Below are 27,380 nucleotides of genomic sequence, written 5' to 3' on the forward strand. Positions count from 1 at the left end.
TGTCACATATTCAAGATTCACATCATGCTCTATTTGCTCATGCAATAAGTCCTACTTCCTCAAAACGTATTCAACTTGTGTTGTCACTCACTGGCAAAACACCCAAACACTGTAACATTATATAAAAGAAAAACAGATGTCCTAAAAAGATCTTCTACAGATTACCTTTAGAACTCCTGTAGATGGCAATGGAAGAAAAGCGTGCTCCCATTTTTCAAGGTATTTTTCTGAATTTGTTTTCCCAAACAAGAGAATAGTGACAAAACCTCTGGAAAAAGAACAATAGTGTTTAAAAATGGACTCATAATATTGTTTCTAATCATTTTTGTTGTTAAAGCATTTGCCTTCAGTAATATAAATCACTGTGATATAAAATCTGTCAATTTTAATTTGATAAACATTGAAAAAGTTATTAGATGCATCCTTGGTGTGACTGCAACTAAAATACCAGGAGTTTTTTTTGTTTGTTTGTTTTTTAGCTGCTCAAGCAGAAGAATCAACACTTGCCAAATAAAACCAATTCTTTCACTGCCAGTTCCAAAGTAAACATCATTCTGCAACACTTTCCTGTTTTATTTATATATTATTTTTATAAGTTGCCCTATTCAGGGAGCCTCAAACTAGATTTAGTAACACCAGCATAATTACCGTATGTTAATGTTATCATGATTTCTATAATACATAAGAGCCGCATGCAGCTGTAATAAGATATATAATGAATAGTCTATTACAAATAAGTGCCTTTGCTTGAAGATGGTGATTGATGGACACAACTATCCCACAGGTTCTAGAATAGTAGGAAACTACATAATAGAAGCAGTCCCTTAACTGCTAGGCTTTTTTCCCCCCCAATTTTAATCTCAAGAGGTCATTTATTTGGAGATCATACTATAACACACCACTTAAATATGCAGCCACTATGTACGCAATGCAGTATATTTGTTCCTAATTGTTTATAAATTGTAAACTTAGGTGTTTATTTTCCAGTTAACCAGGAGGCATATTTTCAAAGCACTTAGCCTTCCAAAGTTCCATAGGTTCCTATGGAACTTTGGAAGGCTAAGTGCTTTGAAAATATGCCTCCAGGGATTCTCCACGGGTACGAAAACATGCATTTATCAGTAGTGTTCTATTCCATATCTGGTATTTTACCCAGCAAAGTTAACTTCAATCTACATTATAACAGAAAGACCCATTTTACTTTTATAGCTTACCGAGCTTAATTAATGAGCAAATATACTATAATGTAGACCAGAGACTATCAAAATATTGTCTAGGCAGGCTACAATACGTCAGTTTTCTAGAATAATGCTAGCAAACATTCATGAGACACTTTATGCATTGCCTCAATTCTCATCAGATATATCATGAAAACCAGATTGGTTTTCAGCACTCCATGGCTGCAGTTTAATACCCCTGTCTAGATTATACAAAAATCTCATTAGCATATACTTACCCTACCACAAAGCAGAGAATATAAAACGCAAAGTAAAATATAGCGAAGGGTCCAAAGGTTATCAGAAAAAGCACAGCACAAAGGCTTCCCCATCCCCATATGGAAAGACTGGCCTGAAACAGAGATAAACAGAAAAACTAATGAATCATATGTTGGTTGTAAACATAGACTTAAGACAATGCTAAAAAAATAAATAATAATAAATAACGAAATAAATATCAACACCAATTACTAGCTTGTGAATATGAATAGAAATAAGAAACTAGAAAGAAATCTTCCACAATTCTTCTTACTTTGCCTAACATAAAACTAACTGGGAAAGCTTTAATGTTCTTTCTAAATTCAAAGTTTAGGAATATGTTTTAAACATGCACAAAACAACCAACTCAAAAAAAAAAAAAAAAAAAAAAAAGAGAGCACCCAAATAAATTGTGTGTGAATATCTGGTTATGTGACTTAACACATGTAACGCTACAATTTTCAAAATGATAGCATAAAATTACCCCAGATATTATGCAACTAAAAGTAGGAGCAGTGCCAAACAGGTAGGCACTTATGTGACTGCATACAAGTATGTTTAGGGGTGGAGTCTGACCAGCGTATAGGCATAGTTGAGATTTAAACATACAGGGATACACAATACTTTATGCATGAACATTTACGTCTGCTCCTGAGCAGATGTAAATAGTAGCAGCTTCAAGCTAGGTGCAATTTCTGCGACTTTGGCCCTGATATTTTATAAAATAGGCTTCAAATATAAACCTACTTGGCCTTCACAAATAAAGGGTAACTTAACAGGCCACCTATGTCACGCACATAGGTTAATAACATCCCTAAAATGTCTTTTCATGTCAACATATTTATGCACGTTACAAACCTGGTTTGGATAACATAAAATAGCCAGTCCACATATGTAATTCATTTTACATTTTATGTTCTGTACATGTTGCATATGCATCGGAGGGGGAGGGACCAACAGGACCGTCACGCACGGGGCACCAAGGTTTCTCAGTTGATCGCCAGCGCTGGGCCAGGTACAAAAATTTTCTTCACTCTCATGGATCCAGAAGAGAAAGAGGAGATCAGCTTGCGAGCTGCATAGAATTCACTGCTTAGACAGCAGGATACATCAGACATAAAAGTTGGTGAAACCATCCAACAGTGTCAGGATGAAATAGTTTTCTCAAAACTCAGAAGATAATGGAAAAAACCTCTAAGCATGCATGCCTGTTCCCAATCAGTAAAAGGCTCAGAATCAACTACAAAGCAGATGAGAAGGATTGTGCGTCTGATTTAGCCTATGTCTACAAAGAATATCTCCTTCTTCACAACATGCAGGATTCAGCCACATAAGTAGGTTCTCCCAAACTAAGATTTGCAGAGACACACATCTACCACTGAAGAGAGGGGTTTGGAAGAACATAGATTCCATATGTGGACTGCACCATCAATTCAAATAACAAGCATCCAATTAAATTTGATAGTTCTAGAAGGGCTGATGCCTTTAAGCAAAAAGGTTCTTTAACACTGATTAACCTACCACACTATCTCTTCTAGATGCATGATAGACAACAGTGTGATGTGAAAGCATATAATGAGGATCAGGTGGAAGGTCTGTAAACATCCTATAATGACTCTTAAATGAGCTACATAACAAAGACATGGCTTTAACTGTATGAGCGTTCATTTGGTCCTGGAGAGTAAATCCAGCCTGAAGATTAATGAAAATAATTCAATAATCAGAAACAGTTCTTTTTTAATGGTAATTTCCAACAAGTGTAGGCCACAAGATATAAAAACATTGATTAGATTTTTAGTGAATTTATCTCAAATGGAGATAAAATGCATAAGCTTTTTTTCAAATGTATAGAGACATTTGCAGAAAGGATCAGACAATAATACACAGAACTAGAGAATGACATGGGGACGGGGACCCGCGGGCATGCGGACAGAGCACGTAAGGACGGGGACAAACTCTGCCCCCGTGTCACTTTCTATTTTGAAGCCTGTTAATGAACTGAATTGTTATTTATGTTTCATTGATGCAGACGACAATATTTTTATTTTTTGGAAAAACAAGCAAACATGCTGGCCACAGCTAGCAAAATTTGCATGGGGGATCCTGTACATCCTGCTACCAGCACATCTTCTAAGAAGACACCTTCTAGTGCAAGAGGGACTGTGGAAGACTAGAGAGCTAGACTGAATCCTGAGATTGTTGACGACTTCTTATTCATCCACAGATTTAAAAAATCGTAACAGTGCTTCAAAGGGCATATTTCTCCACTCTAGGGTATACAGAACGGGTTGTATTTTGTACCTCTGGACATTTTAGCAGGGTGGATTAGGGTTCCTTGGGGTAGGAAAAGTCAGCTATTGTTGGGGTTGGAAGGGTAGAGGGTGGTGGTGGGAGGGTTTATTATAGTTGCTCACTGTTATTATTGTTTTCTATTTGTAATTTATACACAACGGTTGCACAGCATATTGTTACTTTTTATACTTTAATAAAAGGATTTAAATATAAAATCATAAGTGTTCGAGGCTTCTGTAGATGACACCAGAGCCGACGGGGTGGGGATGGAAACAGAACGGACAGGGCGGGAACGGAGACAGGGCAGGGACAAATTTTATCCCCATGTCATTCTCTACACAGAACTCCCTTTAAGCTAAAGCTTTCTAGAAATGATTGGTTAACCAATCAGATAGAGACACAACCTCCTCTTTTTCTTTTCTTTTTTGGAGGAACAGTAATCTATAAATTAGAGCTCACACCCAGGAGTGCACTGCCTCACCTCACAATTCACCAAGTAGTGCCAGAACAAGGTAATCATCATTTTGGGGACAAGAGGACATACTCCTGGGTTTGGAGTTCCCCTGACTGATTAAAAGACGACGTCTGCATTTGCATTACTAAACAATAAGTGAATATTTCTTTTTACCTCATACTTCACTGTGCATGTTAGAGTTATTTGTTTGTTTCTCTTCGGAGTGGATTATTGAGAGGCTTATCAGCTGGAGACACTATCATTTGTTTTATGTTCCTTCTCTCACTTGCTCACAACAATCTATGGCGTGAAGAGCTTTGTCCCCCCAGATGAGAGAGATGTGGATCAAAATCTGGTAAGTCTATGAACTGGTTTAGATGCAAAAGGTGATCCCACGTTTTGAAAGAATGGGATGAATTCTTATAAAGACCTTGTTTGCAAAGAATTAAGTGTAAGATTAACACAACATAAGAGCCTGAAGTTTTTCCGATTCTTCTAGATGTGGTAATTAACTACTACAAAAAAGTACTTGCCATGAAAAGTTTTATAGAACAGTGTTTCCCAAGTCCAGTCCTAGAGTACCCCTTGCCATTCAAGTTTTCAGGATATCCACAATGAATATGCATGAAAGACTTGCATATAATGGAGGCAGTGTATGCAAATCAAGTTCATGCATACTCATTGTGGATATCCTTAAAACCTGACTGGCATAGGGTACTATAGGACTGGACTTAGGGAAACACCGTTATAGAGGATACTTTCTCTGGTTCAATTGAAAGTTTCATTAACTGTGCTAGAATTCTGTTTAGATTCCATGGAAATGAGCTTCATATAAAGAAGGACCTTCAAAAATTTGGAAATTACAGGACAATTCACAATTCACATCTGTGTGTCATTTTTGTTTTTTTCATTCACAACGAATGTCGTTAATAGTGTACACATTTTTATTTATTTATTTTTGGGTTTTTTTTATTTTTGTTACATTTGTACCCCGCGCTTTCCCACTCATGGCAGGCTCAATGCGGCAGGCAATGGACGGTTAAGTGACTTGCCCAGAGTCACAAGGAGCTGCCTGTGCCGGGAATCGAACTCAGTTCCTTAGTTCCCCAAAACCAAAGTCCACCACTAGGCCACTCCTCCACATAGTATATATATTTTTTTATTTTGTTACATTTGTACCCGCGCTTTCCCACTCATGGCAGGCTCAATGCGGCAGGCAATGGAGGGTTAAGTGACTTGCCCAGAATCACAAGGAGCTGCCTGTGCAGGGAATCGAACTCAGTTCCTCAGTTCCCCAGGACCAAAGTCCACCACCCTAACCACTAGGCCACTCCTCCACTTATATTCTTTCCCAATGGTCCTTGCATGCACAATAGTTTGTGCATGAGCTCTGGGAGAAGAGAATGTGCACTATCCCCTGGAATCTATAAAGGACACCCAAATTTGCAAGCCAAAATTTGGGAGTGATCCCGAGATGTGCATGCAACTTAATTGGTTAGCAAGCCAATTAATGGCAATAATTGGATGCTAACAATTACTGACAATTGCCACCAACTAGGATTTGCACTTGCAACTAGCTATGCACTATTCTACAACAATGGGCACCCAAATCCCATAACGTGCTTCGCAAAAGGGGGTATGGCCATGAGAGGGGCACATCAAATGTTTGCATACAATGTTACAGAATATCAAGGATGGGCACCCAAATTTAGCATCGGGAATTACTCCTGGTTTCGGCAGGCTTAAGTCCTGCTGCCCATATTTGGGCTTGAGAATTGGCGCTACGTGCTATTCTACAAAGGGCACTCAACCCAGAGCGACCTTTACAGAATTGCGCTGAGCACCGTTTTTTTTCTTGCACTGCTTTTTGAGTGCCATTTACTGAATCCAACCCTATGTCTATATAGTGCACATTTTCAGAAGGCGGCATACTTCCAGACGACATTTGATTCAAATGACAGCTCATCCCTCTTTGCAATGAGATTCTCCTAGCCTCTTCACTCTGTTGATCACTTCCAAAAATAAAGCATCAGTCCCTACACATTTACCTTGAAAATTCTAAATAGCCTGTCCTCTAGAAATTCATTCAGGTGCCGATGATCAGTTCCCCGCGCTGGTCCAAATAAAAAATACTGCCGGAACAGAACAAGGAATTAAATCCCCAATGACCAGCACTAACAACATGCAAATTTATGCACGTTATTAGCGTTGATCATAGGGGGGGTCTCCTGCGGGAGGATTATGCCTGGACATGCACTCAGGCACAACCCTCTAGCAGAAGAGGTTTGACAGATATGGGCTGTCAAAAAAAAAAAGCCTATACTGACAAACCTGAAGCCTGCTCCAGAACCCCCTAACTCCAAAAAACATAAGCCCCCACCACAAATTCCAAAACACCTGGTGGTCCAGTGAGACCCTAGAAACCCCCCTGCCCACCCACCTGAGGGCTGGCCAAGACCCGCCATACCTCCCTCGAGGTATGGGGGCTTGGCTAGCCCTCGAGTGGGGGAAGTGGGAGGGGATGGGGATGTCTGTTAAGGGTCCCCACTAGACCTTGAGGTGTTTTGGAAATGTGGTAGAGGGCTTATGTTTTTTGGGGGGTAGGGTGTGTCTGGAGGTCCGCAGCATAGGGTCTCCCCATTCCACCCCAATGTCCTAGTAAAACCTTGACGTAGAGTATGCCATAGGAGCAGCGTCCTTGTTTGGCGCTCTGCCTGCTGAGAATTGGAGAAGAATATTAATTCCAATGTTTAGCATACATTTGCATGCTACTTGCACTCAGAGCTCGCAAGCTCATTTCACATGCTCACCGGCTCGAAGCATTGTGCGCCAGTAAACACGGGCACTAGTCCGGCGCTAATGGCCTCTAGACCTGCATTTACTTCTGATTGGCACCTCATTTTTTTTTATTCAGCTATACTACTGAAAGCACAAATACAGAATATGACTATTTCTGCGAACAACTTAAGTCATGCAATATAGAACCCAGGGGTGAATCATTAAGAAACAGCCCAACAGGAATCAAAATGTGATAGCAATTTAGGGTGGGGGCAGCTTAGTGGGGAAAGACACACCACTGGAATGTAATCCATATCCGCCTGTCCCCACTAAGATCCATTCCCTCCCCACAAGTAATCTTCTCCATCCACACCCATAACTGTAACCTTCAAAAGTAGTTATTTCATTTAATCATGCTACTGAAATACATTAGAGCACCAATATACCTATTGGGAAACGAACAAGATGAACTGTTACAGATTCCTACACAGACACCACATGCCAGCAGAATCCTACACCTCAGTTGCAGATGCAGAACATGACTCTGACCTGATACAAAATAGGGACCCGCAAAAAAACATGCGAACAAAAACAAAGCAAAGATACCAGACTCTGCATGTCATGCAACACCAGAGAAATAGAAAGAAATGCATGTCCTCCAGTGTAAAATAAAGCCGACAAATGTAAATTCTCAACACTGACATAATTCAATCACTAAAATAAAAATAAAATCATTTTCCTAACTTTGTAGTCTGGTAATTTTATTATTACAATCATCTTGTTCCCATTCTTTGGTTATACTTTTAGATCTGTTTCCAGGGTCTCCTTTCCATTTGCTATTTCTTTTCTCACCTCCTGCCCTATGTCTGTTTTGGCACTGATCTTTCACGTTCAGCTTTCTTCAATTTATCTGTCTCCCCTCCATGTGTAGCACATCTCGCCACTTTCCTTCTCTTTATATTTTAGATGTCTCCCCTCTTCTCTCCCCTATATGTGCAACGTTTCACTCATTTTCCTCTGCTATTGTCTATCCTCCTCTTTTTTTTCCCCACAGGTCCTAGAATCTCCCCCCACCCCCATTCCAGCATGGCTTTCCCTACCCATGCCCCCTCTTCCTCATCCACCTCACTGGACCTCTCCTCTTCCCTAACTGACCTCCCTTGTCCAGCACTGATCTCATCCTTGCCCCCCCCCCCCCCCAATGCAAAACTGCTCACCCTCATTCTCGCACTGCCCCAGCCCAGCACCTCTTCCTCACTCTCCACCAGCAACAGCCCAGCACCTCTCCCTCATTCTCTCACTCCCCCAGCCCAGCACCTCTCTCTCATTCTCAAACTCCACATCCCTTCTCCAACGTCCCATCCCCCCTTCTGACGCAATTTCATGAAGTTGTGTCAGAGGGGGCAGGGCACCAGAGAAGGAAAGCCACGGGGGACCTCAGGGCTTACCAAAGGTAAGATGGGTGGCAGTTTGAGATTCAGGGGAGGTGTGCCAGATTGTGAACGGGGAAAAGAGAAGGTAAAATAATGCCTTACCTGCTGATAAATTTTCTTTCCTTTAGTAGCAGCAGATGAATCCAGGAACTGATGGAACTGGTGGATTGTGTCCATCTACCAGCAGATAGAGATAAGAGATTACAAAGCTGAAGGCAGTGACACCAGACAGTCAGCTCCTCCTTCACGTCAATATATGTCTCATCACCAAGCAGAATCAGACAAGAAACCAGGAAGCCTTCCCTCATCAACCAAACACAACAAAAAATTTTCAGTCCAACCTAGAGAAACCACGACTGCAATGGACTCCTCTTTAGTGGTTTCTGTTCTATTTTTTTTCCTTTTTTTTTTTTAACTAAAGACCAGGACAACAACAGACAGGCAAAACAATTGTGGCTGACAGAGCAGGGTCCTGTATTCATCTGATGCTACTAAAGGAAAGAAAATTATTAGCAGGTAAGCCATAATTTTACTTTCCTTAGCGAATGCAGCAAATGAATCCGGGAACTGGTGGATTATACCAAAACAATCCCTAAGGGTGGGAAGTCACCACTCCCCGAGACAGAACCGCCGCTGCAAAGGCAAAATCCGAATAACAAAAGCACACCAACCTTGTAGAACGAGCCTGCAACGCCACCGGCGGGACAGACCTTCCAAAAAATCCATGAAAACAAAAAATCTGCAATCCAACGAGAAAAAGTCAGATCAGAGGCCGCCATCCCACGTCAAGGACCAGTGAGAAGGACAAAGAGAAGATCCGAATGCCAAACAACATGCAACATCTGCGAATGCATGAGAACCCTCCGAACATCCAGAAGATGAAGCGCCGCTTTCTCCATGTGAAAATCCCCCTTCCGAAAGGAGGGAAGAAAAAGAGGCTAATAAAGAAGAAAAGCCAAACCACAGCCAGTAAGAACAGGATGAATCGTATGCAAGGTCACACCAGAATCAGCAAATTGCAGAAAAGCAGCTTGGCACGGCAGCGCTAAAAGTTCAGACACTCTGCATGCCGAAGAATTGGCAACCAAGAACACTGCGAACCAAGTTCCTAAGCGAAGCCTTCCGCAAAGGATCAAAAGGAGTCCAAAGCTATGCTTGGTAGACCAGGAGCACAAAGCTAGGCTCAGAGAACAAGAAAGAGGTTTCAGGATGAACAAGGTCACAGAAGTTAAGGAGCAAAGCACTCCACAAGAAATGCACCACATCCAGGTGCGAAGCCAGAGAAGAACCCAAAGCAAATTAGAGGCCAGGCCCTTCTGCAACCCGTCCTGCAAAAAGAAACCAATCGCTGAGGAACAGATGTCCGCAATAGACAGACGCTGCAACCATGCCTCAAAAAATCCTCTACACCCACAACAGAGAAGCAATCACTGTATCCGAAGAAGTCTGTTATTCTCAAAAAAACCAGGCTGTAAGACCAAAGTGAGAGAGATCTTGCACTCTGAAACAGACCCTGAAGGAAGAGCCTGGAGTCAAGCGGAATCCAAAACAGAGGTGCCACCAAGAGCCACACTTGATCCGCATACCAAGGGCTCCATGGCCAATCTACAGCTACCTGAATGACTCAACCCCAGTGGCAACCGATCCAAAAAGAACTCGGCCACAGAGAAGCCAAGGAGGAAACACTTTCGAAAAACAACCTCCAGCTAAAGAAGCAGCTGAACAACCAGCCCTGCCGAATCGCCCTCTTTTGACAGAAGAAAGAAGGCACCTCGGTGCCAGCAAATCTACCTCCGGAGCTCCCTACTTGAGGCCAAACTGGAGAAGCACTGGTGCAGAATAACTACTCTGCTGAGACCAGGAGAAGACAGCATAAAAAGAGAACTCACCGTAGGAAAAGCTCGCAAAGTGGGCCGTGGAGAAACGGAACACGAGGTCCTCTGCCCACTCCATGGGGCAACATGCCCCGGTGGCCAGAGCCTGACACAGAGACCCACCCTGTCAAAAAGAAAGCCATCATCGTTGTGTTCTCCGATGGCACAAGCACCGCCTGGTCCGCAACATGTCCTGAAAAGCTAGAAGATGAACAGCACTAAAATCAGGTCCAGGTGGAGATCGGCCACAATATCTCCCGTGCCATTCACCGCCCCACAGGCAGAAGAAAGAGGCAAAGGGCTCTCCAAACCGAGAGGCCTGCATCCATGACACCACCATCCACTGCGGAGGTGCCAAGGCATCTCTTCCGCAGAGAGGATTTGTGGAACCACCAGTTCATGCGCAGCCATGCCAAGAACAGCCACAGAAGATGCCACTGACACTCCTGGGACACAGGAGACCACATGCCAAGAAGTGAGAATTGTAGATGTCGCATGTGAACACAGCCCACAGCATTACCTCCAAAATGGCCACCACAGAGCAGAAGACATGAATGTACAGCCAGGCTCGAGGACTCGGCGCCCTGAGCAAACTGCGCACCCGAGTCTGAAGCTAGATCCTCCAGTCCTCGGTCAAGAAAAAAAAATCATACCAGAGCTGTCTAGGACAGGATGAGGTGGCTCATCTGAAGGGCGACCACCCAGACCAAGGATTCCAACAGCGAGAAGACGCAGGAAGAGTCAGGCTGACTCTTGGTATTCGTCTAGAGGAGAATCCTTGAGGAGAATGCCGCAACATTCCCAAACCTAGGAAAAGGTGCGTGGAGTCATAGCCATGCTGAAAGGAAAAGCCTGGAACTGAACATGAGGGCCCAGAATGTCCAACCAGAGAAACCCCTCAGTCCTTTTCCTCCTTTCCTGAAGTTACTATTGAGGAAACTACACTTCACCTTTCTTCCTCAAAATGTACCACCTGTTCCTCTGATCCCATTCCCACCCACCTTCTTAATGCCATCTCTCCTGCTCTTATTCCTTTTATCTGTCACATTCTCAACCTCTCACTTTCCACTGCGACTGTCCCTGCTGCCTTTAAACATGCTGTGGTCACATCTCTCCTTAAAAAGCCTTCACTCGACCCTACTAGTCCCCCTCTAATTACCAACCCATCTCCCTCCTCCCTTTTCTCTCCAAATTACTTGAGCATGCTGTTCAACACCGCTGCCTTGATTTTCTCTCATCACACGCTATTCTTGACCCACTACAATCTGGTTTTTGCCCTCTCCACTCAACCAAAACTGCGCTCACTAAAGTCTCGAATGACCTATTACTGGCTAAATCCAGAGGTCTCTATTCCATCCTCATTCTTCTTGATCTCTCCACCGCTTTTGACACTGTTGATCACAGCATACTCCTTGACACCCTGTCCTCACTTGGATTCCAGGGCTCTGTCCTTTCCTGGTTCTTTTCCTACCTCTCCCTCCAACCCTTCAGTGTTCACTCTAGTGGATCCTCTTCTACTTCTATCCCTCTGCCTGTAGGCTTACCTCAGGGTTCTGTTCTTGGTCCCCTCCTCTTTTCTATCTACACTTCTTCCCTCGGTTCATTAAGCTCATCCCATGGCTTTTTCTACCATCTCTATGCTGACGACTCCCAAATCTACCCCTGATATCTCACCTTGCATCCAAACCAAAGTTTCAGCGTGCTTGTCTGACATTGCTGTCTGGATGTCTCAACGCCACCTGAAATTAAACATGACCAAAACCGAGCTTCTCATTTTTCCCCCCAAACCCACCTCCCCGCTCCCCTTGTTTTCTATTTCTGTTGATGGCTCTCTCATTCTTCCTGTCTCTTCAGCTCGTAACCTTGGGGTCATCTGACTCCTCTCTCTCCTTCTCTACTCATATCCAGCAGATCGCCAAGACCTGTCATTTCTTTCTTTACAACATCCGTAAAATCCGCCACTTTCTTTCTGAACACTCTACCAGAACCCTCATCCACACCCTTGTCACCTCTCATTTAGACTACTGCAATCTGCTTCTTGCTGGCCTCCCACTTAGTCACCTCTCCAGTCGGTTCAAAACTCTGCTGCCCGTCTCGTCTTCCGTCAGGGTCGCTTTACTCGTACTACCCCTCTCCTCAGGTCGCTTCACTGGCTCTCTATCCGTTTTCGCATCCTGTTTAAACTTCTTCTACTAACCTACAAATGTATTCACTCTGCTGCTCCCCAGTATCAGATCCATGAATAAATCCTTCTTATCTGTTCCCTTCTCCACTATTGCCAACTCCAGACTTCGCTCCTTCTGTCTCGCTGCACCCTACACCTGGAATAAACTTCCTGAGCCCCTACGTCTTGCCCCATCCTTGACCATCTTTAAATCTAGATTGAAAGCCCACCTCTTCAACATTACTTTTGACTTATAACCACTTGTACCTCTCCTCTTTCCTCTAAACATTAATTGACTTGCTTGCTTTATTATTTTTGTCTATTAGATTGTAAGCTCTTTGAGCAGGGACTGTCTTTCTTCTATATTTGTGCAGCGCTGCGTACGCTTTGTAGTGCTATATAAATGCTAAATAGTAATAGTAGTAGTAGTAGTAGTAAGAGGGGGCCAAAGAGGAAAGAGCAGAAACACTTCCTAGAGGAGAAATGCAGGGAAGAATGCTATTTGCTCTGCAATATAGCTAGCTGTCCGATACAAAGAAAAAGTGCAATAAAAGCCTAGAGACACAACAACATACAGCTAGCTAGAGGTGCCTCTGATACAATAGCTAGAATGCAAAAGTTTGACCAGTGTCAGGTGCAATACTAGAAGAGCAGAGCTGCGGTGGGAAACCAATACAGCTAACCTTTAGCACTGTAGTATAGTGTTAGCTGTCACAGCTATGCGATGAATTGCTTGTCAAGGCAAGCAATATTTATTATTATTATTATATTTTTCAGCTTTTATATCCCACAATGTTCCCAACACTGGCAGGCTCAATATGGCTTACAACATTTATTACAAATAGTTGAGTACAATGAACGGAAAGAGATAGTCAGGGTGGAGGGTAAGGATAAAGAAACGGGTCAGTCCAGAAGGGCCATGTCCTGAGGTCAGTGTGGTTGGACAGGTTCATTGGGGTATGCATGCTCAAATAAGCAGGTCTTAAGCGACTTCCTGAAAGGCAGATAATCCTGGATCGTTTTCACTGATTTAGGCAGTGCATTCCACAGGTGAGTGCTGACGTAGGAAAAGGTGGAAGCATACATGGTTTTATATTTCAGTTTAGAACAAACAGGGTAATGGAGGTTTAAGTAAGACCGGGCAGTTCTTAGGGAGTTTCTTGGTGGTAGGTGGACTAGGGCATCCATGTACGCTGGGGCTTTTCCGTAGAGAATCTTGTGGACTAGGGTACAGATTTTAAAAGTTATACGCTCTTGGACAGGAAGCCAATGCAATTTCTCACAAAGTGGACTGGAGCTGGTGAACTTCGACACTCCAAAGATGAGTCGAGCTGCTATGTTTTGGACGGTTTGTAGCTTCTTTAGGAGTATGCCTGTGCACCCTGCATAGATGCCATTGCAGTAATCTATGCGGCTCAAGACTAACGATCTGACCAGATTGCAGAAGACTCCCCTTGGGAAATAAGGTTTCACTCGCTTTAATTTCCAGAGTGAGGAGAATGCTTTCTTGGTGGTTGCGATGGTATGATCCAGTAGCGTTAAGTTCCGATCTACAATAACACCTAGTATACGTAGGCTTTCAGAGATGGGTAAGGTAAAGCCTGGCACGGTTAAGGTTAGTGGGCCTAAATTTATTAAAGGGAGAGGCTAGAATCAGGCAGTGAGTTTTGTCAGTGTTAAGTTTTAATTTGAAGGCGTTGGCCCATGCGAGCATGGTGTTTATTCCAAGGCTGATGTCATCAGTAATTTCAGCGAAGCTCGTACGAAACAGGATGTAAATAGTGACATCATCTGCATAGATAAATGGGTGGAGACCAAGTTTTGAAAGGGTTGCAGCCAGGGGAATCAGCATTACATTGAAAAGAGTAGGAGAGAGCGGCGAGCCTTGGGGCACCCCACAGACCTGGTGCCACGGAGAGGATAAATGGGAGAGTGAAGTAAAATATGCCCCATATGAAAAGGAGCAGAGAGTCACAGCTTCTAATATGACACACAAACCAGCCATAAACCTGTGACCTTCAGGTTGAAAGGCAGCCACCTACCAGAAAAAAACTATTTTCCTGAAAACTACTGCACCTGGAGATAATGCCCCTATGGCAGCACTGAGGTTCCATGGTTACCAGAGTACTAGCCCCAGAAAATAACAATATGTAACATTTCCCACAGAAATGTGGAACCAACAATACTAAGCCCAGAAACTCCCTTGTAAAGAACAGCAAAGAAAAGAAAACCTATAGCACCTGGTATTCCCAAGCAGTCTCAGATCCAAGCAGAAACCAGACCCAATCCTGCTAAGCTTCCGAGATCAGAGGAGATCAGAAGCACTCAGGGTGGTGTGCCTGTAGGCAATACCTATACTATGAATATAAATAAGAGTTCCACAAAGGAAGTAAGGGAACCTTTCAGGATGTTTAAGCAACTACCTCAGAGAAAAAACTGAGGGGACTGAAAAGTTTGTAAATGAAAACACTAAATAGGCCCTTTCAGAGGCGCAGCACACAAGGAGTCTACCTTGCTCTGATGCTGTTCACTGTTTCCCACACCAGGAACAGACTAACCAACGCAGGAACTATAAGAAAATCTTAACTCAACACAGACAGGGAGGCATATTGGAGACTGCTACCATTAATGCACCCACTTAAGCAAACATGGCTTTCCAGCTCAGGCGATTCCTGCTGCCTCTGTGCAAAAAGGGACTGCCCTGAAATGACTCCCTCAGAATAGAGGAAGACAGGGGAAACCCTACTGCTGAGCTGGAGAGCAAACATCCCCTCTTTGGGGCAGGGTTCATCAGTGGAGACTGAGACAGGGAACAAGTCAGAAATCTCCAAAGGATGAATTAAAAAGGAACTGTCAGTTCCCCTACCAGACTTCTGCAACATATAGGCATATGGGAGCAGAAGAGTGAACTCGGAGGGGGGAAGATCAGAAGACCCCAGCCCCAGAGAAGCCCCCAGATCATCTGACATGCATCCCGAAAAACAAGGCGCACCGCAGAAGGACCGTCAGATTCCTTCTGAAAAACCTTGCTGTCTAGAACGCTTCCGCCCGAGATGGGTATAAAAATTCCCCCAAGCCCGAAGCTATCAAGGGGGAACCAGAGAGAGGTCCCCATGACCCCACCTCTAACACAGCAGCCAGCTGTCTCTCCTGGAACACTGGATCTACCGCAGAGGGTAGCAAGGCCACTACTGTACCCGAAGAAACTTTCAAAAGGGGCGGGCTACAGACAAATGCTGAGGGGCAAAAGACACATCAACCAGTGGACAAGGAGAAAAAGGAGGCCGAAATCAGGGCACAAAACAACTCCCCTGAATCAAGGGAGGTCGGTACAAAGCTTGAAGGGGTCCCCATAGCAGAGGCAAAGCCGCCAATGCAGGCAACAGCCGGAAAGCGGAAGCCACATCCGGACGTGCCAAAAGAAAATAGCGCATGCATTCAACGCCTCAGAGCTGGAACAGAGAGGGAATCCCGCTCGGGAGAAAGTCCCTGGTTACTGCCTGTGCCTCTGTGCACCCAGCAACACCCGTCCCCGCTGCTGCCAACGCTTTCTCACAACAAGAGCCTCCTATGGTGGCCTCCGCCGCCAATAGCAGAAAAAAATGCACTTACCGGAGACGCGCAGCCAGAATTCTCGCCGACAGCGGAACCTCCCAGGCAAGCCTACCACCAAACTGGCTCAGTACACTACACACACAGCGACTTCAGAGACACTGCCCCCAAGACTCCTCTTAGCAATCTGCTGCCCTGTTGCAGCTGCAGAGCATGTGTCCCGAATTGCTCTTTTTTTTTTTTTTAAACAGCCGATAACAGCAGCAAACACAGGTCTGTTGTGGACTAGAAGTTTGTTGTTTTTTCTTAGTGAGAAAGGCTACACTCCAAACAACAGCCCAAACTCTGTGAGTTAAGGGACCACAGGGTGAGGTAGGGACCCAGGCCAACAGGTATGACCCTAAAGTTGGCATAAAGCCCAAACTCCCCCCTAAGCTCAACTGGCCAAAAGGCCCAGAAGCAGGTCCAAGAGACGAATCCAGGAGCTGCAGAGACACCATCTACCACCTGCTAGAGATAGAAATGTACTGAAGTGAAGGAGAAGTTCACCGTCTGGAATCAATGTCTTCAGCTTTGTAACCCACCAGTTCCTGGATTCATCTGCTGCATATGCTAAGGAATTACTTGTTTCTCCTTTTTAGTTATTTTCGAGGGCATGCAGCACCATTTTTTTAAAGAACCGCAATAGTAAGTTTTTTTTAACTATACTGTTTTTATTTTAGTATGATCACCCTTATCATATATTGTTTTATCCGAGGGATTTTTTTTTGATGGTGCCATTTACCACATACATTCAACCCGATTGCAAGTAAAGTGACATCAATATATACACCATATAATGGATTTAAATATAACATAGCAACGTTTCAAGTAACATTTTTTCAATACAGATCTTTTATTGTAGATCTAGAGGATAGTGCAGCTTGGTTTAAGTGTCCATTCTATAGTGGACGTATATTTTAATGTAGTCATCACATCGCATGCACCTTTTTGTTTGTTCGGACCCATAAGTCTTGTCAGCCATATGTCACATGCACGTTGTCCATTTTTCACAGAATCATCCTCACTATTGCTTTTGTTTTAAATGTTTAAAGAAATGACATCTCCAAGACAGAATTACAGTTTTTCGAGTAGACACAAATGTGGGTTTGGTACGCTTCTGTTAGTGCTTCCCGCCACCACCACTCTCTGAACCAAATATACAATGCTCTTGCCCTCCAATGGCAACACTCAGTATACCAAAAAAAATATAATAATATATATATATGTTTTTATTATAATATTTTTAATATATTTTGTTTCACATTGAGATTACACTTCATGCAATTTTTATTTTTTTTTCTTATATTTGTACCCCGCGCTTTTATTTTTTATTTGTACATAAAACTTGACACACTTCATTACAGCAAGCAAAACTGATAGACTCATCCACAAAACATAGGAAGGTATATCCAAGCTTCTTAATTCTAGGCATTCTGTTTATCATTGTTCATTATTCAACCTTTACTGGGGCACTGCACATACCATTCTCTGTATATTTTTGGTTATTTTATTTAACTTATAAGTTTTTATAAAATATTATGGTGTTTATATGTATACTGTTTTGTATTTTTCCATTTATGAAATTACCATTTTCATATTAATTTGTTGAAAATCATGACAGTATTGCAAATTTGATTGTGGCTTTACTCAAAGTTTTATTACTAAGGGGTGCTAGCGTTTTTAGCGCATGCACAAAATTAGCGCACGCTGTGTATGCGCCCATAGGAATATTGTGGGCTCCTACACAGTGCGCACTAATGGTTAGAACGCGCTAAAAGCACTAATGCGCCTCTAGCGCGGCTTAGTAAATGGGGCCCTTAGACTTTACTGTGTCATTGGACGTATTATTTTTTATGTATTGTTTTATTTATTGGTTTAGTATTTTATTTTTATTTAACTCACAACTTTTTATATTTGTATAAAGATATGTTTATATGTACAATTTTTTTATTCTTTCATTTCCTCATGCATTTTGATGTTCTTATGCAGAGACTCCTGAGGCAGGCCAATGGGCCGAAACACGGCCGTGTCAAGTAGTTGTTGTTGACCAATAAACCTTCTAGATCAATACAGCATCGTTTTATTGAGTCACTTTCGCTGTGGTATTATCTCTGCAAGGTTCTTTGTTCTTCTATATATCTGTTGCCTTCAGGTTGAAAGCCAACCACCTTTCAGAATAAACTATTCTGCTTCTCAAAGCACTAAATACTGCATCTGGAGAAAATATCACCAAAGCAGCCCCAACTCTTCCATGGTTACCATGGAGATCAGGAGAGAAATGGCAATAGTGCAGTAGGCTCAGAAAAAAAAAAATGTAAAATTGCTCACTAAGCTTGGCTCTATACTACACTCCTTTGTAAAGATGATGAAAAAAGGAAATTTCCATAAATGGCGAGGGAAACTTTCAGAGTCTTTTTAAAGTAATTGCCCTCTGTGAAAAAACTGAGGGGATTCAAAGCTCCCTAAATGAAAGGTATATAGGAATATGGGAGCACTAAATAGGTCCTCCAAAAGTGCCTAACACAAATGGTGCACTGCCCTGATGCTGTTTGCTGGCTCCCACACCAGGAACAGCACTTACCAAACTCTGGAACTTAACTCATAAGTACATAAGTAATGCCATACTGGGAAAAGACCAAGGGTCCATCGAGCCCAGCATCCTGTCCACGACAGCGGCCAATCCAGGCCAAGGGCACCTGGCAAGCTTCCCAAACGTACAAACATTCTATACATGTTATTCCCGGAATTTTGGAGTTTTCCAAGTCTGTTTAGTAGCGGTTTATGGACTTGTCCTTTAGGAAACCGTCCAACCCCTTTTTAAACTCTGCTAAGCTAACCGCCTTCACCACTTTCTCCGGCAACAAATTCCAGAGTTTAATTACACGTTGGGTGAAGAAACATTTTCTCCGATTTGTTTTAAATTTACTACACTGTAGTTTCATCGCATGCCCCCTAGTCCTAGTATTTTTGGAAAGCGTGAACAGACGTTTTACATCCACCTGTTCCACTCCACTCATTATTTTATATACCTCTATCATGTCTCCCCTCAGCCGTCTCTTCTCCAAGCTGTATAGCCCTAGCCTCCTTAGTCTTTCTTCATAGGGAAGTCGTCCCATCCCCGCTATCATTTTAGTCGCCCTTCGCTGCACCTTTTCCAATTTTACTATATCTTTCTTGAGATGCGGCGACCAGAATTGAACACAATACTCAAGGTGCGGTCGCACAATGGAGCGATACAACGGCATTATAACATCCTCACACCTGTTTTCCATACCTTTCCTGATAATACCCAACATTCTATTCGCTTTCTTAGCCACAGCAGCACACTGAGCAGAAGGTTTCAGTGTGTTATCGACGACGACACCCAGATCCCTTTCTTGGTCCGTAACTCCTAACGTGGAACCTTGCATGACGTAGCTATAATTCGGGTTCTTTTTTCCCACATGCATCACCTTGCACTTGCTCACATTAAACATCATCTGCCATTTAGCCGCCCAGTCTCCCAGTCTCGTAAGGTCCTCTTGTAATTTTTCACAATCCTGTCGCGATTTAACGACTTTGAATAACTTTGTGTCATCAGCAAATTTAATTACCTCGCTAGTTACTCCCATCTCTAAATCATTTATAAATATATTAAAAAGCAGCGGTCCTAGCACAGACCCCTGAGGAACCCCACTAACTACCCTTCTCCATTGTGAATACTGCCCATTTAACCCCACTCTCTGTTTCCTATCCTTCAACCAGTTTTTAATCCACAATAGGACATTTCCTCCTATCCCATGACCCTCCAATTTCCTCTGTAGCCTTTCATGAGGTACCTTGTCAAACGCCTTTTGAAAATCCAGATACACAATATCAACCGACTCCCCTTTGTCCACATGTTTGTTCACTCCTTCAAAGAATTGAAGTAAATTGGTCAGACAAGATTTCCCCACACAAAAGCCATGCTGACTTGGTCTCAGTAATCCATGTCCTCGGATGTGCTCTGTAATTTTGTTTTTGATAATAGCCTCTACCATTTTCCCCGGCACCGACGTCAGACTCTCCGGTCTATAATTTCCCGGATCTCCCCTGGAGCCTTTTTTAAAAATGGGCGTTACATTGGCCACCCTCCAATCTTCCGGTACCACGCTCGATTTTAAGGATAAGTTGCATATCACTAGCAGTAGCTCCGCAAGCTCGTTTTTCAGTTCTATCAGTACTCTAGGATGAATACCATCCGGTCCAGGAGATTTGCTACTCTTCAGTTTGCCGAACTGCCCCATTACGTCCTCCAGGTTTACCGTGAAGTCAGTAAGTTTCTCCGACTCGTCCGCTTGAAATACCATCACAGTGAAGAAACCAGGTGATTTCTGTTTTCCAGGTAAAAATCACTGCAGTAAAATTCCTTGGCAGAGAATACGCCCCAAATAAAGTCTCTATAAAGAGAAACCACAGGCTCAGACTATTTTGTAAAAGGAAGGAGAAGCTACGGAGGGGGAGGAACCCAGAAGGCCAATTTCTAAAGCCTTTACCCAAGCTCAACTGAAATCTCAGAAAGGAAACAGCAGCCTACCACAGGAACCTGAGCCAGAGCTGCACAGTGAGGTTTTAGCACCTGCTGGAGATAGAGATACCTAGTGCACAGCAGTCTTATGTAGCAAAGTCTAATTTGCTCTTTATCTCCACCTGCTAGTAGATGGGCACAACCCACAAGAATGGACTAATCCTGTGAAGATGCTAAGGAAACAGTGGCTCTGCGCCTTTATCCCATTTTTGTTTCAGCAGGAAACTGTGCTGCTGGACCTGGGGGAGGGGGCACTAATAAAGATTTACCAAGGGCCCCATGGGTGATTAAAGTGGCCCTGGTACTAACAGTGATGTCACTGGAAAATCTGTATTCTCTGCCAGCAATCTTCTTGTTGGGTGGCCCAATCCTTGTGTCTGGGCAGGACTAGCAGGATAAGGGGGAAAGGGAAATGGGACTTGATATACCGCCTTTCTGTGGTATTTTGCAACTACATTCAAAGCGGTTTACATATATACAGGTACTTATTTTGTACCTGGGGCAATAGAGGGTTAAGTGACTTGCCCACAGTCACAAGGAGCTGCAGTGGGAACTGAACCCAGTTCCCCAGGATCAAAGTCTGCTGCACTAACCACTAGGCTACTCCTCCACTCAATAAGGAATATTACCTATGTCAATACTTGCCAACTTTTAAGCTCAAAGCATAACTACTTTAACAAATACTGTGGTGCATACCAGCCTTCCAAAGCAAGGCCCTCCAACTATCTACCCTCTCTCTTTCCCTGCTCCCTCCTCCCCCACCACAGGATGTCTCAAGATCCTCCCCCTCACATCTAATATCTCTTCTTCACTGGCATGGGGCCTTGAGCTTCTGCACATGTTCAAGGCTGCTGGGTCCCATTCCTTCTTAAACAGGAAGTTCAGAGAGAACAGGACCCACTGGACTTTGGAAATGCATACATGCTCAAGACCCCTCGCCGAGTGTGCCAAGTATTGTGTACACAAGCTAAATGATATGGCATTTGTTTTGTTACTGTTTTGTTTGACCTCGTTTTCGTCCTCCTTGGGCTATTCCATATGGAGGATTGAACGTACTAAGTTCATCCAGAAGATTCTGAATTGTTTTTCTTACTTCCATTGTCACCCAGTCCCATGGGGGTCTGGTCTGGGCAGGCATCAGTAGTCGTAATTCAAAACTGATTCCCATGACCATTGCTTTCTGTCTCTCTGGGTCTAGGTGTATTCTGGGCCATTTATGTTCCCACATATAGTCTATTAGAATCTATCAGTATTTTGTGCACAAAATGAGTGTCTGGTGTGTGTTTAGTTCAGTTAGTAGAATAAGTGACAGGTAAGGAATAATTGAAAATGAAGACAGAGATAGGTTTCAGATAGAAGGCATTTATTCTTACCAAAGCTTCACTTTAGTACAGACATCGGACAGATTCTGGGTTCAATGGCACAGCGCTCTGCCGTCTGAGAAGTGTTGGGGACGACTCCGAACTTAAGCCAAAATCACCCTTCTTTTATACTCTCATCTCTCTATTGAAGTCTATGGCAGCACCTATTTTGGGACCTGTTTTTTTCAAATATTTCTCAATTTCTGCGGTTAAACTGTCGCGTACTGCCATCTGTGCATTTTGTACCCAGCTCTTCCGTTCCATGTATTTCACAAGGTTGCAACATTTTCCGGTAATATCAACATGTTTTTTGGAACAAACTGTTTTTGCGGTTACTAACATTTTTTCTGTTGAGATACCAGTTTCACATATTTCATCAACACCTTTCACAACACCTTCTGATCTCTGTATCAGTATCATTTTATACAAAAACATACTAAAATAGGCCCCATTTTGAGAACCATATTTTATTCATTTTATCCATCATTCTTTCATTTCAGGTGCTATATATTATTTGAATATTGTACCTGTACCTGTTTGTGTCAAGACTCATTGTTCAGACCTGCTTTCTGCAGATTATCTAATATTATTTCATTCGTTAGTTATTTGGCCTAGTCAGTTCTTTTTCAGATGTTTTAGGCCCTGTGGCCCTGTCCATCACTATTCCAGTGGTAGATCTAAAACCAGGCCATATATTAACATTCCCCTCTTCACCCTATCCCATAGGGTGACACCAGGGTAAATATACCATGGTACCATCCATTCCAGAAGGTATCCTACAAGGCCATAAAATTTTCTGAGTCTCAGTGCAAACTGGCACAGTCTGAGTTATTTGGTTTCTGACTACCATTCTGGCACCACTTCAATTATTTCAATCATTTCTACTTATCAATATCTATGGTTATACAAAAACTACTATACTTCTACCCTTTAACATGCCAATTCTATCTCATTCTTACCTATTTAATCATTAATTTCTTTGGTTATATACTGATTATATCTTATCTTATAAAGCCTTATATGGTTATATTGTATCCCTGTGTGTGCTATTACCTGATTATACAGATGCAGACATTTCTCTAGTGTCTCTAGCAGTTGCATAGCGATTGGTCCTTCTCAGAGGGAGATAGTCCAATGTGTCATCTCCTGTGGTGTTGGGAAGGAGATTTTCGTACAGGACATATTGTCCTGCTGTTGTCTTTTTCGTGATTGCGGTTTCAATTAAGCGTTCTACTAAGCCTCTAGCACAAGGGATTATGCAACATCCTACTAATACAAAAATTGCTACCACTATGATTATCGTTGTGGCTGCTGAAATGATAAATGTCTTCCATTTACCAAAAGCTTTGTCCATCCAACCAGTCCAGGATGTATCAACCCCAGAGTTCTCTGCCAATTCTTGTGACAGCGAGGTCAAGCCTTCCAAAGCTCTGGTGATTGATCCATCTGGAGCTGTATTGTTGGGGATAAAGGTGCAACACTGTGTACCTATTTTATGGCACACTCCGCCCTCTGATGCCAGAAGTTGGTCAAGTACTAATCTGTTTTCCAACGTCATCCGGCTAGTGGCGTCTAATTGCGCTGCAATTCCTTGAACTGCATCCCTGGTATAATTAACAAATCTCTGTTGGTTGTAATATATATAGTTTATCCAGTCTACATTTTTATTTATCGTCGCCCACCAAAAGAAGGCAGATTCAAATCCTGCAGCTATTTGGTTTCTGGCTTTGAACTCATCAGGGACCCCTCTTGGAACACCAATAGCATCTATATAGACCCGATCATCAAAAGATCCAGGCATTGCATTTCTCTTCACTCGTGAGGAAGAGCTGCTATGAGGAGGGAGCAAAGATGCTATGATGATTGGAATTACCAATTTTACTAGGGCACATCTGCCTGTCCAACTTCTGTGGAGGGTATGGTGGATAGTATAGGTTCCACAATACCACCATATGTCTGCTCTAGCCTGCGAAAAGTTTGTGAGATTTAGATTTCGTAGAGTTCCTTGTCCTAGGGTTGTATTACAATTGGTCAAATTACCAAGAAACCGTGTGTTTCTCACCCCATATCGTTCCAGACATGTATGATATCTGGTAGCAGGATCTGGAATCCTGAATGCAGGTGGAACCCTCAGCCGAGGGGGTAAGTAAGGGTGGTGCTTGTCAAGATGTTGGCAAGACTGATTGACTTCGTTTTTTACCTGCAATAATTCTAACATACACCAAAAACCATCTGGATCATTGTAGAGATCTAAAGGGAAAGGAACTACAGTTGGTTCTGCTCTTGCATGGGCACAAAAATAACAATTAGAGACATTCAAGCTCTTTGTAGTATAATGTGCCCATTCGAGCCATAGGTTTGTTTCTCCAAATCCTGTTTCTAATGCTATTAAATCTTTGGAATTATTAATTGGCACGATCTGGTAAGGAATTTTTACTTCTGGGATCTTTGTTGGCATCAAAGGATTATTGGTCGCTGTAGGTTGGGCTGGGGGTGGAATAACCTTGAACGTTCCAACCGGATCTCTACCTGTGGCATCAATTCCTATGGAATAAGTTCTGTATGTGGTGGCTGTTACTCCTCTGAAAGTGATAGCCACTTGATTACATCTGGTCATTGGACAAAGGCCATTCACTCGCACTTTCATGATAGAAATGCTCTTCTTGAGATCTGGAATCTCACTACCTGAGTAGGGGACCCACGAACCTGTATACCACCATACCTGTGCCCAACTTCCGCAATTGGAGAAGGGACACAGGTATACCTCAAAAGCTGACAAGTACTGCTGTACCGGATGTTCCCCACACATAGTGTAAGAGCATACATCAAGGGTTATTGTGGTTGTGTCCTTGGTAGTGGGTAATGTTATTTCGTAAGTGGTCGTGAATTGTTGCAGAAAACTTGCTAGATATTGTGTTCCTTGTATCATGGGTATGGTGTGCACACACAACAGGAGGAAGACTAAGGACTTCATGTTGGTAGTTTCCATGGTTAAATGTAAGATCTGGGTTGTACCAAAGGTAATTGGCGGTTAATGAAAATGAGTAACACAATAAATCCTAGGGTCCTAACCAGAACTGTAATTGCTATAATTAATATTCCTAGGTATACCAAAGATTGATATATCATTAGGAAGAATTTGGGTTGGGTTGGTAAATTCTAATGACTGGGTAGGGTGGGTAAATTCTAACAGCTCCTCTTTCAGGAGTGTCGGGGATAACAAAAAGACTGTATACTTCCAAAGGTCCCAATCCAACCTCTCTAATAAACACAAAGGGTATCCAATCAGTGCCCAGTACGGCGTATGTGATAATCCAAAAATCTACAACGTCACCAGTTGCTGGTCTTATTAGGAGGTCGTCGGTTTGTTCTATTTGTAAACCTAAAGTTCCTCCAAACAATATCACAGTGTCTGTAACCGTTCGGCTAGGACCTAGTGTCCAATTCTCAAACAAAGGTTCACACAATGTCAGATAGCGGGTGAAGGGGTCCCAATTGGGATCGTCTTCTGGAGCTGGGTCCCAATGAGGATGTATTAACTCTCTTAAATCAAAAAGGTACTCTGGGGGTTCAGGGATTAAGTGTACACCTATACTAAAAGGCGATGGTGGGGGAGAATCAGGTGGAGAGGGCGGGTTATCTGGTAAATTCTGGGACATATATTGATGGTTACTTAAGGATGATGAGCTATCTGGGAGGTCGAGTGGCTGGGATGGTGATGTTTGGAGTGGCTAAAGTAGTATTCGTGGGAGGAGGAGCGTCACTAGGAGGAACCAGAGAATAAGGAGGAGGGGTGGGTCGTAATTCAAGCAAGGTAATATTATCCTCAAAAGTAGTTGTAAGATTGGGGACAATATGGACCGAGCTACTGATATTATTGGGAACAGTTGTAGAATGCAAAACAGGAGAATCAGTGAGGACAGGAGTAGTCGCAGAGGTTTCAATAGGCTCTGGAGGATAGCCAGTCGAAAAGTCTGTCGTGGCAGATGTATCTGCCCAGGGGGTGGGATGACTGGTGGCAATGGGACCTATCTTTGAGGTCGTCTGGGGGGATCTGTATCCAAACAGGCGGGTAAATGCGGTGTATTGTTGGGGCTCTGTGTAGGCTGCTGTAGTAGGTGATGGAGCAGGAGTAGATGTAAGTACCGAAGTAGTTACAAGTACTGCTGGAGTAGTTGCAAGTACAGAAGTAGTTGCAAGTACTGCTGGGGTAGTTACAAGTACCGAGGTAGTTGCAAGTACCGTGGCGTTTCCGGCTGGCAAGGTAACGTTGCCAGTGGGAAAGGCAGTAAGTGTGATCCAAAGATCCAGGAGGTTACTGTCAGCAGTATAGGTAAACAGGGTAGTGAAAAACAAAACCAAACCTATACAAAGTAGGATGATGCACACGAGTCCAACAGCAAACAATCGAGCAGATGGAAAGCAGAAGAAGAGGGTGTATTGATGTAACACCGTCACTGCTGCTGAGACGACGCTCGGACGGGTGCTGGTTCCGTCCGTGTCGTCAGGATTGGTGTCGCCTTCCAAATAAGTGTCGTCGAAGTCGTTCGACCAATGGGAATTGGTTTCAGATACCTGCTCAGAGTGACACTTATCAACAGGGTAAAGTCCAATGTCCAGTGGGTCTGGTGGATCAGGTTCCTTGATATTGTCGAGGGCAGCAAGGTTCTCAGCAGTTGGTTCCCTGCGGAGACTCTTACCAGCGGGGGAGGGTGGTGGTATCAACACTTTCACAGGAGTGGTTGGAAAGGGTGGTATTGGAATAGGAACTTTATGTAGAGAAATAGTCTGTAAGGGAATGAGTTCTTCTGGAGTGAAAATCGGCGGAAATTGCTGTGGCATTTATCTGACTTGATTCGGGAAGTACAAATGTAGAATGTCAAGCAGCTCACAGATGTTGCTGTGCAGATTCTGTACTGTGGAAACCGCAACAGACTCTTGTTCTTCCGGATTCAATTGTCCTGCTAAGTTGCGGATTTGGGTGAGATCTTCTACAAGGTTACGGATGCGGATGAGACGGATGTGAAGATCTACGTATGGAAGTGGGAGAGCTGGAACAGTTGGAGGAAGAGGTGAGGACGGCAACTCAAAAGCAGGTTCCAATACAGGTGGTTGTTCAGATGGTGACTCTGGAGAATCAGCGAAGGTTTGGATGACAACGTCAGCCAGATCAAGGAGGTGGGATTCAGGAGATGGATGGTCTAAGTTGATTAAGTGGTTAAGTCTTTGGTCGAGTTGGTCAAGATGGTTCAAGAGTGTTGGATGTGGGGTCGGTGGTCTTGGGCTCAGTGGTGGTGGCCTGGACATGGTAAGGAAGGGAAGAGAAGCTGCTGAACACCTTCAGAGAGTGATGGGGAAGTGCTGAGTACAGCAACACTGACTGCCCTATCGGGCTCATTTTCGAAACAG

General features: G+C 43.3%; 1 protein-coding gene across 2 annotated transcripts in view; it reads right to left on the bottom strand.

The window, feature by feature from the left end:
- Positions 1-27,380, bottom strand: part of SNX13 (sorting nexin 13) — a 483,917-nt gene that overhangs the window by 432,790 nt on the left and 23,747 nt on the right. For both annotated transcript variants that reach the window (XM_030201510.1, XM_030201500.1), the window contains 2 exons: positions 1,457-1,569; positions 166-268 (listed from right to left, as the gene is read on the bottom strand). In XM_030201510.1, coding sequence (XP_030057370.1) covers positions 166-268; positions 1,457-1,569 — 216 coding nt within the window. The remainder of the gene's footprint in view (positions 1-165; positions 269-1,456; positions 1,570-27,380) is intronic.

Source organism: Microcaecilia unicolor, chromosome 1 (assembly GCF_901765095.1).
Source record: "Microcaecilia unicolor chromosome 1, aMicUni1.1, whole genome shotgun sequence".
Lineage (NCBI taxonomy): Eukaryota > Metazoa > Chordata > Amphibia > Gymnophiona > Siphonopidae > Microcaecilia > Microcaecilia unicolor.